The 18,573-nt window shown below is 50.9% G+C and overlaps 1 protein-coding gene across 2 annotated transcripts; it reads left to right on the forward strand.

Annotated features, from left to right (window-relative positions):
- The first annotated feature begins 1,278 nt into the window (after positions 1 to 1,278).
- Positions 1,279 to 15,668, forward strand: RBM38 (RNA binding motif protein 38). 2 transcript variants are annotated; one of them, XM_033075054.2, is made up of 4 exons: positions 1,279 to 1,619; positions 2,361 to 2,484; positions 3,095 to 3,149; positions 14,235 to 14,616. In XM_033075054.2, exons 1-4 carry the CDS (start codon positions 1,452 to 1,454, stop codon positions 14,533 to 14,535), a joined length of 648 nt encoding a protein of 215 aa, XP_032930945.1. In that variant the 5' UTR covers positions 1,279 to 1,451; the 3' UTR covers positions 14,536 to 14,616. The 2 variants fall into 2 exon arrangements, with proteins under 2 accessions (XP_032930945.1, XP_032930946.1); XM_033075055.1 differs by lacking the exon at positions 14,235 to 14,616 and adding an exon at positions 14,819 to 15,668 and having other exon boundaries at positions 1,348 to 1,619.
- The last annotated feature ends 2,905 nt before the right edge of the window (positions 15,669 to 18,573 follow it).

Genomic DNA, 18,573 nt, shown 5'->3' on the forward strand with positions numbered 1-18,573 from the left:
TTTTTTTTTCCCCCTAAAATGTTATCTCTGCATTTATCATGTTGCAAAAAATCTCTTTCTCTGAGAAATGATAAACCTAAGGCACAGGGGCAGTTCTTGAGATTCTGAGTGATGGAAACTATGAATGAAAAATTATTTTGGGGATCCTCTCTCATACCTGAAACTCCAACTGATGCTGGAGAGGAGGATTAAAGCATTGCAAGCACCCGACCATTGGAATTCCCCAGTGGTGGGTTCTGAAGTACCAAGCAGCTTTTCAGCTTTGCTTTTCCTGTAGTTATGGACCAAGTGGTCCATACAACAAATACAGGGCTGTGCTAGAGTAACAATTCTCCCAGCCTGGAATCACAGGTGAGGGCAGAAGCCTGCAGGTCCCATCCAAGGCACTTCACAGCCTCGTAGTTCACAGGAGGAACTGCCTTCCTTTCATGGAACAAAATGCAAAAGGAGGACGGTGGAGAGCCCCACTGCTGCCTGCCAGAGGAAATGAGAATGGTGCATCCCTGTTCGCAGAGAGAGGCGGCACAGGTACACATCCAGCTGCCCAGCGGAGAAGCAGGAGCCTTAAGAACCTGCTTGAGAAAGATGTTCTGAACCTTTGTTCACTCCTTCACCTCCTCCTTGGAGACTCAGTTCAACACCATCCCTTCCTCCTGCCTGGCTTCCACCACACCTTCGCCACCGTGCGTGCCACAAAGGCTGTGGGAGGGCACTGTGTGCCCGGCACGGGGCCCGAGCGCTGCCCGCTGCTGCTTGGGCAAGAGCGCGGCTGGGGGTGTGGGACACCCGGAACACCTGGGACAGCCGGGCGGGATCTCGGGCGGGCTCCCCCCGCTGCGCTGCCCGGCCCCGCTCCCCGGGACTCGCCGTGCGGGCAGAGCCCAGCCCGGGGGGACGCCCGCGGTGTGCGGGGCGCGGGGGGGGCTCGGTGCGGGGCAGGGCTTGGTGCGGGTACCCCCGGGCGGGGCAGGGCTCGGTGCGGGGCCGGGCTCGGTGCGGGTACCCCCGGGCGGGGCAGGGCTCGGTGCCGGGCTCGGTGCGGGTACCCCCGGGCGGGGCCGGGCTCGGTGCGGGTACCCCCGGGCGGGGCAGGGCTCTGTGCGGGTACACCCGGGCGGGGCAGGGCTCGGTGCCGGGCTCGGTGCGGGGCAGGGCTCGGTGCGGGTACCCCCGGGCGGGGCCGGACTACGCGCCCCGAGCGCCCCTGCGCGGCGCGGGCGGGGCGGGGCCGCGCGGCCCTACAAAGGCGGCGGCGGCGGCGGGGCGGCCGCTACTCACCGGCACCGGCGGGCGCTGCGGGGCCGCGCTCCGGCTCCAGGCGCGGCCATGAGGCGGCTGTAAGGCCCCGGGACCCGCCGCCGCTCCGCTGCCTTCGGCCGCCGCGGGGGGCTCGGCGGGGGCGCGGCTGTGCTCGGGGTGGATGCCGGCCGGGGCCGGCCGCTCCCGGCACCATGCACACCGTGCAGAAGGACACCACCTTCACCAAGATCTTCGTCGGGGGGCTGCCCTACCACACCACCGACTCCTCCCTCAGGAAGTACTTCGAGGTCTTCGGGGACATCGAGGAGGCGGTGGTGATCACGGACCGGCAGACCGGCAAATCCCGGGGATACGGCTTTGTAAGTGCCGCTGCTCCGCGCTGCGGGACGGGCGCTGCCCCCGGTGTGTGCGCGCCGGGGAACGGGGAACGGCCGGCAGCGGAGCCGCGGGCTGGGAGCGGCCACAAACGCCCGGTGTGGCCGCACGGACTCCTGGTGTGGCCGGGAGCGCATTCCCGGTGTGGCCGCACGGATCCCGGTGTGGCCGCACGGATCCCGGTGTGCTCGGGCGCACCCCTCGGTGCCGGGCGCTGCGGAGCCGCCGCCCGTCCCGTCCCGTCCCGTCCCGTCTCGTCCCGTCCCGTCGCTGCCGCCGAGTTTGTGCCCGCTGCGGGATCGACCAGCACAGATGCCGGGCTGGGGTCGGGAGGAGCCCCCGTTAAGGCCGTGCCGCTCGTTTCAGCACCTGCTCCCCCCTCGCCATGCCCGTGCGGTCCCCGCGTCCCGCCCGCAGCTGCCCTGGGCTCCTCTGCGCCGGGGTTTTGGGAAGGGCTCCGGCAGTTTCTTAAAAAAGGCTCTGGCAGGAGGTGGAAGGGCAGGGGAAAACAGCTGGCACCGACCCAGCGGGGAAACCGGGCGCGGGGGGAGCGGCGGCTTTGCCATCGCGTCCCAGCCCTGCCCATCCCGCCGTGCAAGGCAGGCTGCACGGAGGGAGCGCAGCTCCCGATTCAAAATAGAACAATAAATAAACTCCGCTTAGTGCCTGTTGCTGGAGTGTTTACAAAGCGCTGTTGCTACAAACAAGGCTGTGCTCCGTTCCAGGTGACCATGGCAGACAGAGCTGCTGCTGAAAGAGCTTGCAAAGACCCGAACCCCATCATTGACGGCAGGAAAGCAAATGTGAACCTGGCGTATTTGGGAGCAAAACCAAGGAGTATTCAAACTGGTGAGGCATCCAGGAGATCCCATCTCTCTGTATTAGAATAACTTGTAAGACGAGGAAGCGAGTTCCTCGGGCTGGAATCATCTGATCTGACGATGCACATTTATCTGTCCCCCATAGTTCTGATTGTTGGCTGAGGACGCTGCGTAGTCCAGTTACTCTCTGCTGTATCTTCTTACTCAGCCCTGCTGCACTAGTGTTACTCACCAAAGTTCATATAACTGTGTTAAAGCTGTTTCTTTCCACGCTGAAATGTTTGCCCGTTAACCTCTTTGTTATGTGAGAATTAACAGTAAGATCCACTCTCATTTCTCCCTTGGCTTTAATGACCGCAGTACCCAGTGTGTAAAATAAGGCTTTATGCCCCATTGTCTGTTCGATAGCAGCACTTTCACACTGGGCTTTCATCATGAATTCCCATCTGCTCCTCGTGCATATCACATATGCATGTTAAATTTAACTTGTTTCTAAATGGGGCTCTGAATTTGCTCACATGCATTGCAGATCAAATGCAAAGACGTGTGGTGTAATTCTGCCTGTGTGTTACGAGTTGAATGGTACAATGGATGCCATTCATTAATATTTCTTTTTTTTTCTGAACCTTTTTTTTTAGGTTTTACCATAGGTGTGCAGCAGTTACATCCAGCCTTCATTCAGAGACCCTTTGGGTAAGTGGAAATGTTTCCTAACGGTCTGTTTGAAATCAAATTCACAAATCAACTTCCTCGTTATTTAAAATGTGTGAAAAAAACCTCCGCCGTCAAGAGTGGACAGTTTCAACAGCTGTTGTTAATGTTCAGAGTACTTTATTCCTGGTTGAGATTTCAGAAGTTTTGTGCATTTGTCAGCTTTAATGTAATTCCCAAAGATCCTTCTTTATCCTCAGTAAATCTTAGTCATAATAAACCCAGTGCATTGCTCGCTGCTTTGCCAACTCCAAGAATTCACAGGAATTCAAGTAAATGGAAAATAGTTTCTCTATTATAGTATTTAAGGTGTCAAAACAATTAAGCAAATTCTGTTCTCATGTTTCTCAAATAAGATCCTCTGCTTCCTCTGTGCCGTTTCCCACGTAATAACGCTTAGGATACAGTTTTATCCTAGAAAACAAATTGCATTGGAAACAAAGTCTGTTACTTAATGAAAGTAACATTAGGTCAAAAATTGATTTTGGACAGATGTTATACAAGGCTTGAATAGTCTGCAAAAGTGGGCTTTTGTCTGCTGTTTTCAATAGCTTATACCATCCCTACTCGGTTAGAAAAGTCCTCTTTTTATACATCTAATAGGATCTGGCAGCTGCTCGGCAAAAGACAAGTGTGCTTCACGAGAACAATAGTGACTGTCATACTGCCCTCATTTAACTGTTTAATGATTGATGCAGCTCTTTTTTTACACCATTTCAGAAAGTGAATATTGATAAGGTTTTTTATTATTATTTTCTAAGAGCATTAAGAAAGTAGGTGCATTTTTTTAAAGCTTTTGAGCACTGCCCTGGTGTGGTTTTTGTGTGACTCTAATATAAATAGATGGGATTTTGGCCTTTGTCAGCAGCAAGGCTTCATTCCTTCCCTGCTCTCTGCTCATTTTTTGGGGGTGTTTTGTTTCTTTTTTTTTTTTTTTAAGGAAAAAAAAATCTGCTAACAATAAAACTTTCATTCCTCTGCCCTTATGGCCGCAGTTGCCAACTGCCTGGATAATCTCATTGCACTGAGTTTATGGATGTGAGAGGCTGTGTTGCCACAATAGTGCACACCCAGTGTCCGTGTGCTGTGTGCAGTTCAAACACTCCCCTCTTCACGAGCAGTTACAGCTCTGCTGGAAAGCCTGGAAGAACATCTGCCATGAAATGAAGAGTGTCCCCTTTTTTGGGGGGCAAGAGCTGCATTAGTCTGCATGGAACAATGCTGCTTTTTAACAGCGTGCATAGGAGCTGCAACAGCTTTCACAGCCCCCAAAGCAGCAGCAGCAGCACCTTTGAGATGCAAACCCAGAGACTTTTGCATGGGAGTGCAGGAGAGAAGCTGCCAATAAAAGCAGCCTCTGGCGAGTCCTGCCACGCATGGGAACAGAGAAGAGCAAAATGGTGAAGAGTGTTAAAACTCCTCTTGTTGGCAGGAGCACCTTGCAGATTATCTGCAGTTTTCTGAGTGCCCTTCCTACCCCGCAGCCACAGCTCTTGAAAACATTTTTTTTTCCAACAGTTTGCTTTTGGTTTCACATCCAGAGGAGTGTGGGATCGACTGATTACATGTTCCTTGTGATCTAGACAGTTCCTGTTGCAGTTCTTAGGCATTGGTTTCATCATTAAACCAGCAGAACTGCAGTTAGCACATACAGTGGAGAACATCATAAATTATTTATCAGTTGCCAAGAGACAGGAACCAGGAGAATGGAGGGCTGGAGGCAGGGGATTATATATCATCATTTGCAAGCATCAGTAAACAAGAATTTCATTGAATTCAGTCATTGCTGCAGCAGAATCACTGGAAGTGTGGGTTTTGCAGAATGTGTTTACCTGAGCACCACCTTTACCTGAGCACACAACTGGGGCTGCTCTGTGGCTTCTGGGCAAAGCCTCAGGTGCTCAGTTGAGCAGCAGAGCTTGGCTGCCAGTTCCCTCTTTTGTCTTCTCAGTAGACCAACAAAATTCAGAGCCTGCCAAACTCCACTCTTGCATTCCCTTGAACCCACTATTTCCTTGACCCTCAGTGGGATGTTGGGCTATTAATAATATAACAATATAAAAATAGTAATTAATAATTATAAGTAATTATAAGCAATAACAAAAATAATTATTAATAATTAACCCTCAGGGTTTTTGAGGGTAGATGAGGAGTTTGTCAGGGTCTGTCCCTGAATTGCTGTTGTCTGTTTGCACCATGGATCCTGGCCTTTCCCAAAGGAAGCTCCGTGCCTCGGCTGCTTTGCCCCTGGTGTGAGATGTTGCCTGGCTCTCCCTCCTGCAGTTCTGTCTCTGCAAAGTGTTTGTGCACAGGGGTTGGTGTTGTGATTTCCAAAAGATGATTGTCAGGGGCGCAGGGTGCTGGAGGTGGCCTTGGCAGGGCAGGAATGAATGAGCAGCCGTTAACTCCTGGGCAGTTAAGGAAGAGCAAGCAGCCAGTCATGGCCCAGCTATCAAGCCACAACACGCAGGTTTGGGTGAAACCTGAAATGAATGGAAACTATGAAAATTACCCAAACACCAGAGAGGATTATTTATAAACTGAAGGCTTCCCCCCTCCAGCCCCAGACACCTCAATGCAGCTGTAAATATTGCCAGGGCTATGCGGAACAGAAAGAGAAACCACGAGGAGCCTCTCTCCTTCCTCCTGCTGTCCTGGCAGGGGAGGCACTAGCACAGCAGACAGCACGGAGTCAGTAGTAAATCCTGTTTGGAAAAGAAGTTTCTAGCTTCTTGTAGCCAGAGATCTTAACAGTAATGCAAGGCAAAGGATGTGTGTGTGGCAGGGTGACTTGGAGATCCAGCTGCTGAGTTTAGGGAAGCAGCTTTGGGCCCGGGGCTCAGCCTGGAGCTTGCAGACTGTGCTTTGCTTGGAGGCACCTGGCAGTGCCAGGCTGTCCCTGCAGCTGCCATGCTTCATGTGGTCAGGTGAGGTGGCAGAGCTGCTTGGTCCCACCTCGTGGTTCCCTGCTCTGGGGCTCTGGAGCTGGAGGCAGGTTTGAGTCTGTGCAGGGAATGGATTCATTCCCTGGTTCTCCTCTCTGCTTGCTGCTCTGGACACGGGCAGCATATGGCAGATGCATTCCTGTGGCTGTGCCTCAGCGAAGGAGATATCTGTGTGGGAGATCTACCAGTGACTGAGTAAGTGACTGAGCTCTTGCAAACATAAAGCTGTCTCTTGTGGCAGGATCCAGCTCTTTCCATAGCTGCACGTTGGATGTCATTGCTCCAGAGACCCCATCCATGTGTAGTTACTTGTTTTGGTGGCCCCTTGCCTCTGGCCCACATTTGGTCTCCAGTAATGTCAGAAAGAGTTAAATCTCTTTGAGTTTAAAATTTCATGTGTTGATGCTGCTGCAGTTAGGAAGTGAAGAAAGTCTTTGTGTCAGCCCAGCCTCCCTTGCAGCTGTTTTATCCTTAAAATTTCCCTATTGGGTTAAAAATAAAAGGCAACAAACTTTTATCTTTTCTGTGGTTATGCTTACAAAAGAGCACGTGCTGTGCCCAGCCTCTGTCAGCTGGCATCCCCCTGCTCCAGCTTCCCACTGCCCAGTGGAGCTGGAGGCTGCAGGAGCCCATCCCACTCTGCCAGGCTCATGTGGATGGAACCCCTGGCACCTGGTGTTATCCTGTGCCAGGAACATGAAAGCTTGGGGGGAAAAGGGGACATTTCCTAAGAAATGTCCAAATCCGTTTTCCAAACTGCTTCAGCTGCTGGTTCTCGTGCATGGTGACTGCTGTTCAGACCAAATGCTTGCCAGTTGGAAAGAAATCCCTTTCTGATTTTTTAGTTATTTTATTTTGTGTTTTTTAAACACAGACGTGTTTATAAGCAGATCAGACTGTTCTGAGAATTTTTTTGAAGATCTACTTCAAGTTGGCGAATGCTGGTGTCAGACCCAAGGGTTTGGTGTGCCTGTTTTTTGGGTTTGGGGCACAATTTACTCATGTTCTGCCTGTAAAACAATACCAAAACATGGTCTGATACAGTGGCTATGGGAATGATGTGCCAAGCTCAGACCTGTGGCGAGGGACAACTCTGGGGGAAGGATTGAGCCTTTCCTGGGCAGTCTGGACACAGGCTTGTGTGAGATGGAGAGACAGCCTGAGCTGGCTCTAGCTTTGTTTTTACAGCACATGGCTTGAGTTGTGCCATCTTCTGTGTGTGATTCCACTGCCTCTGGTGGAGTTCATCCTCCCCAGCAGAGAGACCTGAGTCCTTTCCCATTGGTGCAGGAGCTGGGGAGTGGCAGATCCAAAATTCACCTGTGTTGCTCTGTGGTACCACAGGGTCCCAGTGTGGCAGATTGATGCACATGTCTGAATCTCCAGAGCAGCCCAGCCTGTGCTTGATCTCATGTTTCCTTTGAGCAGCTGTTGGCATATGGGCCCCAACTCGTAGTATTAAGCACATGCCCAGTAATTCGAATGATGAATGCAGCCCTGGGCATCCTGCCCCAGCTCTGAGGGCACCAGCCAGGGAACCAGACAGTTGTTGTGCTGATAATTTGGTAGCAAGGACACCGGGTCACTTCTAAATACGACTTTTATGAAGAGCTTGTTCCCCACGGATGGGAGCAAACTGCATACCAGGGCTAAATATACTCCATGATCACAAAAGATGAAAAGTCCTGGACCTCGGAGTTAAAACTCAGTCTCCTGTTTCTCAGTCTCCAAGTGCTGTAAACAGAGTTGTGCTGTCCCCTGCAATTTCCCTGTCACCAGCTTTGAGCATTTTAACTTTCCTGTGTCAGAGTTGAGCTGCTCTGGCCAAAGCAGCTTTCTGGGAAAGCCAGGCTGGATCCAGCATCCCCCGTGATTCCAGCTTGCAGGAAGGTGTTGGGGTTTTAGATTGAGATGTCTTAAATGTTCTGCTACCGCAAAGGCACAGCTGGTAGCAGAGATCACACACTCTTAAAATGGAATTTCTTTCTTGACTAAGAAGTTACTTAATTACTTGTTTTATCAGTGCAGGCTTTCTTCTATGTAAAAGAGATACTTTCATTGCTTCTTCCATAGCTGGAGCATTCTACTTCAAAATTCTTCATCTCTCCAAGAAAGGAGTTTTGATAAATCAAATGAGTGGACAGTCTTAATTAAAGGTCACTGGAAGGGATCATGTGTAAGGAAAGAAAGTCTGTTAAAAATGGAACCAGTTGAAAGTAGTCACTAATGTGTATTATTCTAAAACTTGTCAGGTACTTCAGAAGACCTTAGAGATGTTTCTGCCATTGATTCTCTCTAAATTGCAGAAGAAAATTGGAGAACTCAGTCAAAGGCAGAATTCTGGGGCTTCCTGGGTTCATCTGTTGGAGACCTTGGTTTTCCCTACCATCCTACAGGTTCCTCACAAGGATGTTGAAGGACTCAGGTTCCTGCACTGGTGTGGAACAGTCCCTGTTTCTGCTGTCAGTTAATTTCTGGTTTGGCTGTGCTGATAACTGGAAGGGGGAGGGGTTTTTCCTTCTCTGGAGAGCTGACTAGCTGTGGATAAACTTCCATGTGGCTTTTTCCTTGGTGCCAGATGGCTCTTGTTTCAGGCAGATGTTATCTCCTGCTACCTGAGTGTTTTTCAGCCTGCTTCTCTCCAAAACTATTTTTGGTCTGGCCCAGTATGCCTTTGTTTGGGATCAAGGGTTTTTTTTTTTCCTTCTTCCTTTGGGCGTGGGGGAAGCAAGATGCAGAGGATAAAACTTTTGAGCCTGGCTATAACTCATGGTGGAGCTCAGCATGTTGATCTGTTTTGGTTGAGTTGAGAAAATGATGAGATCTTTGTGAGATGTACTCCTATCTTTGGTCTGCAGCCTGGTTTTTTTCTTCTTTCTGTTTTTTTTTTCCCCACTGACTGCAGTGTGGACAGTCTGTTGTGGCATGTCATGCCTTGGTGATTGCCACTGGTGTGGTGACATCTGCTCCCAGCAGGGAAGCAGGAAGCTCAGTCCTGTACCTGTTTGCACAGGCTGCTGTGTAAATCTTCCCAGAGGGACAGAGAAGGATGAGAAGAAGACAGACAGACAAATTAGTTACAAGAGGAGCAGAAATTGTGTTGATTGCTTTGCTTATTTTGTGTTTGTGTCGTATTGCAGCAGGTGATGATAAATCCCATGGAGCTGCAGAGTTCATCCTTGTGTGACTTTGAGCTGGCTGGGATAGCTGGCTGATGAGGCAGAAGCTGTTGACATTTCAGGGCATGTTTAAATCAGCTTTAGTAGGGACATTTCAGGAGTTGGAGGTTTGTCATGTTGTGGTTGAAGCCCAGTCCTGGCAGTGAATGGTGGAGGGATTGTGGAGTGACGGGGGCACAGACAATGTCCTGACCTGCACCCAAGTGTTGGATAAACTGTGATCCCCTCCTGGAGTGAGTCCTGGGGGACAGGCAGGACCCCCCAGCCATCCTCCAGCCTCCTGCTCATGTCTGGATTGAGAACAGCACCTGAATTTCTCACATTTCCACAGCCTGTCTTCGTGGCTGGGGCCCCTATGATACCTGTGGCCAACCCTGCCTGCACTCCACACACGTTTACTGAGTGTCTCCTCGAGGTGAGTGCTTGCTGGCTTGGGAGTGTCCCAGGAACGATTCCTTGGAGTGTGAATTACACCAGGATGTGTGCCTGCATCTCCAGCTCTGCCGTGGTGCAAGTGTGGGGTGTGCTTCCCAGAGCAGCTTTGCACTCAGGAGCCCACTTCAAAATAGACCTCTGGATCCAGCACACCGTGCAGGCAGGGGCTGGAGGTGTCACATCACCAGGGGCTGTGCTCAGCTGGGTCTCAGCACCCCCAGCACCTCCTGCCATCACATGCTGGGGCAGTGTGGGTGTCCCTGGGGCAGCCAGTGGGTCAGCTCTAGTGGAAATGGAGGCCAAATTCCTGGGGTCAAATGCCAGAATTTGTGCCTTCACTGGCAGCACAAAGGGCTCTGTTTCTTTTATTCTTCAAGGAATAAAAGGCTGGTCGTGGTGGTGGCATTTGTGTGCTGCTCTCTGTGAGGCTGCCAAGAGCCCTGTGCCCCTCCTTGTTTCCCAAATGTTTGTGTGATGCCGTGTCCCTCCTGACAGAGGGCTGCAGCTGTCTCCACCTCTTCAGAACTGACAAAACCAGCTCCCAGCAGGGCTGCCAGAGATCCAGGGGGTCAGGAGCTCCCACCTTGCTGCTCTCCCAAACTGGTGCAGCTTGCAGGAGCAGCTCATGGCTCATGTGTAGGAAGTCCTGCAGGATGGCAGAGAGAAAGTGCAGCTAAAGCACATTTTAGGTGTAAATCTGATACAAAATAGTCAAATATATGAAGTGTCTCTGAAACGAGCTCTGGTGGGAGAGCTGCTGATGAGAGCTTGTTCCACTTAGTGTTTGAGGAGAGGTGTGGGACTCATTTCCTCCTGACTTGTGCCTTTTTTCTTCCCCAGCCAGCCCTGCCCTGCTGCTGTGGTGGGTGATGGCAGGTTTTGAAAGGGACTTTTTCATCTGCCTGGTGCCTCCCCTGACGTGTTTGAACATCTCCAGCCAGGCCTGCACCAAAAAGGGGCCCCTTTTATTCTGTCCCCCAGCCAAAGCAGGACAGAGCTGTGTCCCCTCTGCCAGTGGCTCTGTGGCCATCTCCTTTGTTCTGGTTCAGTTCTGGCAGCGTGGCTGGCTGGTCAGGAGTGTGGGCTGGCACCACAAGTCCCTGCTGTCCCTCCTGCTGTCCCTCCTGTGCCATCAGTGCCTCTGGGCTCAGGTTTGCCCATGCTGGGTGGCCTTTTTCCATGGTTCCAGCAGCATCTTGTCCATCTGCTGCTCCCAGGATGACCTTGGTGTGTGGTGGCCACGGCTGATCACTTGGTTGATGTTTTATAATCACACCGTGTGTGTTTTTTGATGAAGTTCTCTTCTGGCTGGCAGGACCCATGGTGGGGGATGGAGGAAAACTGCAGGGAGGGAGGAAGGGAAAGGCATCTTAAAACACAGATGTGACTCATCCTCTAGAAATTCAGATTAGAGTTTGCTGTTTTCTAGAAAGAGAACTCCAGAACGGCTTGCTTTTTTAAAATTTATTTCCTGAAAGATCATCTTCAGAAATAATGGAAAAGGGGGAAATATTTTCAGATTTTCTGTGGATGCTAAATGTAGCCAGCAGAGAACTTCATCCTACTGCACTGGTTTGTTTTGTTTGTAGCTGCAAGTCATCAAAGTGCCCTTACTTTGGGTTGTGTGTTTTGTTTTGATTGATGAATTGCCATCTGTCCACCTAATTTAGAAGACCAAGCTGCATGATATCTTGATTGAAATTTCTAGCTGAATTATTGAAATCCTACAGACCAAAAGGACCTTCCCTTTTACATTTACATTCCCTTTAGGAGCTGAGTTGCTGAGTGTGATTTTTTAGTGCAGTACCAGCTATTGTGAATGATGTGTGCTTGTGTATGCACTGGGCTGGTGGGATGGAATTCTGGAAGTGGGGTACAGGAGTGCTTTCTGCCTTCCAAACTAATGGTGCTTTTATTCCAAGTAGCACTGAAAAGCTGGGATTTTTCCTTGCTGAAGGAAAAACATAGGATGTTTTACATTTCCATCTGCAGGATGTTGCAGATTTGCTCTCTCCAAGCTCCGTGCATGAAAGCAAAGCCAACAATGCAGAGTTTCTTGGGATGAGCTGGGAATGTCCACTCACCCTGATGGCACCATGTTCCCCACATGGGCTGTGCCAGCTCTGGAGAGCAGTTGGGTGGCAGCAGGGGACATGGAGGAGCTTCTCAGACAGGGTGATGCTCAGGAGACTGTCCTGGTCATTTGGTGAGCTCAGGTGGAATGTGTGGGTGCAGGGAAAGTGCAGGGCCCTCCTCTGCTACTGCCACCACCTCGTTTTCAGTGCATTTTTTGTTGCATCTGTGGAGTGATTTTAACTTTGTTGGGCCCTTGTGGCAGGGTGTGACATGCAGGGAGGAGTGATGGGCAGGCAGAGCATCCATCCCCAGTCTGGGATGCAGGATTTTGGCTGAGCTGCTGATCTGCCAGGGGGTAGAACAGTGAGTGTGGACACAGCCTGCTCATGTCATGCCCAAGGCTCAGTGCCTCTGCAGAGCCTTTCCCCAAGCCCTGGCAGCCCCAGAGAGCAGCACTGCACCTCTGAGTTATCTAAAACAAAATGAAAGGGAAAATCCCCCAGTGACAGATGTGAGGAATCTCTGGGTGGGACTCAGTCCTGCTGGGAGTGTGACACGAAGTGCCCTTGGGCCGAGCTGGTGCCTGAGCTGCAGCTCTGATTCAGCTGTGCTGGCCTCAGTTTAGATCAGAGCTGAACAAAAAGGGATTCTGTGCATTTCTGCTGCCTCATCTCATTCTTGTTACCCACAGGGTGATGCTGGGTATGGTGTGCTGATAGACTGAAGGGCTGTGAGGTCCCTCTTGCTGTCCAGGGGTGCTTGGTGTTCTCAGGAGAAGGTCTGCACTGAATCAAAGGCTGAGGTGCTGCTCACCATCACTCATCCTCCCTGGCCATATGGAAGGACCCTGATTTTGGAGGCTGTGTTGCTGTGTGGGGAGGGAGAGGAGAGCAGTCATTCTCTTGTCATGCAAATTGTCTCAAGCAAAAACAAACTGCATATGGGAGTGGGAAAAGGAGAAAAAACTCGGTTCAGATGCGCACTTGTTTGTGAGAAGCATTTCTCCTGTCTGAAGAGCAGATTAAACCTTGCAGTGCTGGTTGTAAAGCAGGTGATGGGCTGGGCAGGAGGGACCAGCCCCAAGGGGACCCCAGCACGCTGCAGGTGGTGGCTGAGATTTTGGAATGCTCAGGTGGAATGAGCGTAGATATGTACAGCCCTGTGCCTTGTGAAGAGCCCGTGGGAGGCTTTTAAAAGTGGTTGTGTTTGAAAATGTGTTGTCACACACATCCACACAAAAATCCCCAAAATATTCGAATCTGCATAATCTCTCTGCAGAGTTTTGCCTTGTTTTTTTTCTTTTTTTTTTTAATTTGCCAAAATGATTTGGGTTTGGAGGCACAAGCTTTCAGGGGATGGCTTTGCTTCATTCTGTGGCCTTGTGTGGCTCAGCAAGCAGTGGCCAAAGGGACCTTCTTCCCCAGGGTGCCCTTTTTGGTGTTACCTTTCCACACTCTTCAGGCCACATGCAATTCCCCATTTTTGCCTGGCCCATGGCAACATATGTAGATGTATCTAAACCTTCAGGTTTGCACAGTTTTTGCCCTTGTTTGAGACCTGACTTGATGTGGGCCCTTTGGAAAACGCAGCCCTTTCATTTTGATACTTCCCCTTTCCTCCTCATTAGCAGTTTCTAGCAAATTAGTAGGCACTCCTGCATTAATCACCTCCAGGATCTTTCCACCTATGGACTTTAATTGACTGTGACGTTGTTAAGTTCCTCTCAGCAGCACAACTACCTCCGGGCAGGGCAAGCCTGGGAGAAGCAGCACTTTTGGAAAGGGCAGATGTGACAGCTCATGGGCACAGCAGTGTCACTGCCCTGCCAGCTCCTGGGCAGTGCTGCTGGGGGGAAGAAAGCAGCACTAATATCTCCTGTTTTACAACAAACACCCTGTAGCATTCCCTAAACATCCAGTGTTGTGGAAACACGGTGTAAGTGTGTAGTAACTGATAACACCTGGCAGGCTGGAGGGACTGGGGCTGTGCTTGGGGACAGTGGTCATTCCTGGTGGGACAAGTGAGAGTGACACATCCCTGGTGGCAGGAGGTGCCCCACAGGGACTGTGGGTCCTCAGGACCCTGCACCCAAGTTTGGATGGAGAATACAGGAGGCAAAAAGGCTGGCAGGGAAATGAGGTGAGCCAGAGGCTGTGTCACAGCCCTCCAGGGAGCTCATTGTGGATTGCAGCAGCCTGGATGGTGGGAGATACAAACCATGAGGACCAGGGTGTGTGTATTACAGCAGCCCATGCTTCACCTTGCACTACTCCCACCCTCGGGGTCTAGGAGTGTTTGCTTTCCCTCCCCTCGCTCGAGGGCAGCACCGCTGGGCAGCACCATTCCCGTGGCTGACGCACGTGAATCTGAGGGGGGATTTGAGCCCGGGGATAACCCAACCCCTCACTGACTCTCCCCCTTTACCTCCACAGACTGACACCTCACTATGTTTACCCCCAAGCCATCATCCAGCCCAGCGTGGTGATCCCTACCCCCGTGCAGTCCATCACGTCTCCCTACATCGACTACACGGCCGCCAGCCAAGCCTACTCCCAGTACACCACAGCTGCCTACGACCAGTACCCCTACGCTGCCTCCCCTGCCGCTGGCTTCGTGGGCTACGGCTACACGGGCACGGTGCAGCCGCCGCTCAGCGCCAGCACGCCCGCGGCGCCCGCCGCCGCCTTCGTGCAGTACCAGCCGCAGCAGCTGCAGCCCGACCGCATGCAGTGAGCCCCCCGGGACAATCTCTGCCCTGCAAGGATACCACTAGGACAGCAAAGCGACAAAAAAAAAACAATAAAAGAGACAAAACGAGCAAAAAAAAAAAAATATATATCACCCCCCGTCCCTTTATCCCCCTTATAGGTGCATATTGATACCTGAGCTATTTATAGTGTTGAGGGCGAACGTAAATCCTTGCAGTCTGATTGTGCTTATGGAAGTGGACTTCTGGTAAGTTTATTTTTTATTTTTTCCCTTTTTTTGGTTTTTTTTTCTCCTTCAATCTGGACAGATACTGTCTTGAAGATGTTCTGAAAGCGGCTGAAAATGTTTCACAGGAAAACTACAGATTGTTGCACACATCACGGTCTGCTTCCATCACCTGTGGTCTTCTTTCTGCCCCCTTCCTTCCTTCCTCATCCAGCCTACAATCCTCTTATTTACTGGTGAGGTACAGAGGTACTCGGAGAACACGGAAAAAAAGCAATCTTATTTTTTGGTTGTACAAAAACTTTGTAATACTCAGAGATGCCTTACAGAAAAGAAAAAAAAAAAGCAAAAGAAAAACTATTTTTTAATATTTATTGCGATTTTATTCGCATGAGCTGTGAATTGCAGACAGAAGAATAGTAGTAAGTATCTGCCTTGTTTAATTCTCATTTTACTAAATTATTGTATGTAGGTAAAAGTTCTTAAGTAATTGCTGAATCACTTCAACATGCAAAAGGGAATATTGGCTTGAAGGAGAGCAGAATATTCCTTTAGTCAACGCACTGTACTATTTTCTTATTGTAATTGTTACTCTGTTAAGATTATCTCAAATTTAGGTATATTTTTAAATGCAAAAAACCAACCAAGAATACTGAACATTTTGTCTACTTTGGTAGATCTTTTGTTACAATGCTGCAACCTATGGAGACATTTACAGTATTTATGTAAAAGAGATTTGGGGCTGTTGGCCAGCAAGGTTTAGGAGAATATCATGAGTGGAGCAATAGAGAGAAAGGTGTTATGTCACTGAACAAATAGGTAAATGTAACCTTTTTATGCCTGTAATCCAACAGCCAAATAAAGGAAGAGAACAGGCGATGTAAGTGCATTTCTACAAAGACAGCAATAAACTATTTTAACTTTTAAAATGATTTGATGCTGTATGGTGCCCTGTTTGCTTGGCTGCAGTGCCTTAGGGAGTATTTCCCAACCCACCTGGTCTGGCCATGCTGGGCTTCACCCTGGAGGGAGCCAGGGTGGGCTGGCAGTGTGTCCTGTGGGGAGAGCCCCTGCTGCTATCCTGATGTCCCCATCCTGCAGCATCCCAAACTGCCCTTGCTCTGCATCTCCCAAGGCACCTCGGGGTTTCTGGGCTCACAGAACCCTGTGGCTGGTCCCAAGTGCTTGCTCACACTGTGGAGCAGAGGGTGGGAGGTGCTGCTGCAGCTCCAGCGGCAGCAGGGGCAGGGGGGATCTCATCCCAGAGTTTTTGGAACATCGCTTTCCTTCTGGTATTTGCTTAAAATAAGTTGGGGGGGTTATTTTTCTAAAATTGAATTTCTCTGAAAGAGAACAGTCTACCAGAGCCCTGTCCTGGTTAAGGGGATTTGCTGAGGGTGTCTCCGATCCAGCAGAGCCAGGCAGGTGCCAGCAGCAGTGAGATTCTCACCCTCGAGCCTCATTTGCTGCCCTGATGCTGCGTTTGACTTCCCCCGACCAACTTGCTTTAAAAGTTTGGTGTTCAGGCTTTGACAATTAGAAACTTCAAGAATCAGTCTGTAAAAGTAAATAAAATTACTCTGTGATCATGCCAGTTATCTGGTTCATCTCCATAAAGGGCACAGCATCCTGGTGCCAGCAAGGGCCGCGTTTCTGGCACCAACCTTTGCTGCTGGTTCAGGTGGTGATGCCTGAAGCCATCCTAGGATGCCCTGGGATGAAAACAGAGGCAGCTCAGCACTGTGATTACTCTGGGGAACTTAAATGCCCGTGGTGGGCATGTCTAATGTCAGTGGTAGCCCTCAGAGCAAACAGCCCCTCTCGATGAATGGAAACAACTCTCCTGCCTCGCTCGTGTTGCGTGAGAATGCAGATCCTGTGGGGCTCTGTTCATGCTGCCCGGGGTTTTGCTTACAACCATGTGGGTGACATTTATTTCCTTTTTAAGTAATTACTTTCTGGATGCACTGTGGGGCTGCCAGAGCAGTGAGAGCCGAGTGCTGCATCCAGCGAGCGCGGCCTGGCCCGGGCCCTGCCTTTGAAGTGCTATCAGGGCTGGAGATTGTTCAGCAATTCTTCTTCCTCCCTGTCAGGAGTTCTGAGGAGAAGGGAGGGCAGGATTTTTGGCTGGGGGTGCTGGGAGCTGCTGGGGAGCCCCAGCCCGGGTGCCCATCCCCAGAGGCGCTGCTGGGATTTGGCTTTGCTGGGGATGCACATCCCTGCTCCATGGGGACAACAAGGCTGCTGAAAACCCAATCTGTTGTCGAAAAACCCACGTGTGCAGTGCGCCATGAAGTGAAAAGAGTGATGATTTTACATTTAGCTGTCTGATTTCCTGAAAGGTGGCCAAACTGCCAGGAAACGAGGGCGCAGGCCCTCCCAGCACCCAGCTCCATTCCTGGATCCTGCTCACTTTTCTCTGGGCTCATTTTGACAAACATGAAAACACCAGCCCGACCTGCTGCCTTCCTGTGGCAAAATCCTGGCTGTGAGATTGCAGAGGGGCAGAAGGATGAGCTGTGCCTGCTCCTTCCCACTGGGAAAGAGGGAAGAGCTCAAAGGGCTGCTGTGTTAGAAGGACAAGAGATAAACTGCAGAGTGTGAGCTGTGGGGTGTGGGGGAGTGGCAGTGACTGCCTGGCTCCCAGGGTGGCACAGGGCAAGTGCTTAAATAATTTTGAAATTGTTTACAAGTATGATTTTTTTTTTTTTTTTTAAGTTCATTGCTTGATAGAGCATCCTCTTCTACCTCCTTATGTTGTCCCAGCACAAAGCAAGTTCATCCTGGGCAGCTGAGCCAAGAGACAAGCCAAGGGGACAAGCAGGGGGGTCACAATGCTTGTTTTAAAAGCTTCAGTGAGCCACAAGGACCAGGAGGAATGGCAAGGGCTGGGTGGTTTTGGCAGCACAGTGCTGGCAGCACCATCTGCTTGGCACGTTCCAGGGGTGGGACCAGCTTTGAGGGGCCAGACCTTGTCCTGGGCACATCCCTGTGGCCATGCTGGCAGCTGACCCAGCCAGGCCACCCCTCAGCAGCTGTGCCCAGTCATCTGCACGACAAATTCAAATCTTTTTTATAGGAAACCATCACACTGGGACTGTCAGGGGAGGTTTGGCTTGTGTGGGCTGGGGCATGTGCAGCCCCTCTGCTGTGGTGGGGAAGTGTCACCAAAAATACCAGTGGTGGGTGCTGGTCATCACCTGGTGAACCCAGCCACAGTCTGGCACCATGGCCTGGCATCACCTCCCTTTGCACCTGGCAGCAGTGAGTGAGGGACAGCCCTGTACCCCAGGAGCTGCTGCCAGAGCCTCACCACTTGCCAGCTATGAGAGGGAATGTCTTGGGTGAGATTTCTGCCCTTCCAGGCACTCCCTCTCCCTAGGGTGTCCCCTGTCACAGAGGCACAACCAAGGGCTCTGCTGCCAGCAGCTGCCTGAATCTGCTTTTGATAAGGAGCAGGGGTACCCAGCCCTCACCTCTGCAGTGCTCCCCTCGCTGTCCCACATTATCTGGGGGACACTTGGGCACCCCCACGGGCTCCTGTCAAGGTCCAGAGCTTTGCAGTGGCAGCCCCAGCCAGAGACCATGCCCAGGATGGGGATGGGGAGCACTGGGGACATGGGGGGCACTGCCAGCCCCCATGACCCAACTCCCCTGACTAACAACCCCCAGCACCAAAACTTTGCACTGAGAGGGAAAGGCTGAGCACAGGATTTATTTGCATAGTAACTGGGTTGCTGTTGGCACTTACCCTTTAAAATAGAATTGACAGCAAAATGTTTTTACCCCCTCTAATACAGGGAATGCTAACAGCATCCTTTTTTTTTTTTCCCTCTC

Source organism: Catharus ustulatus, chromosome 17, assembly GCF_009819885.2.
Source record: "Catharus ustulatus isolate bCatUst1 chromosome 17, bCatUst1.pri.v2, whole genome shotgun sequence".
Lineage (NCBI taxonomy): Eukaryota > Metazoa > Chordata > Aves > Passeriformes > Turdidae > Catharus > Catharus ustulatus.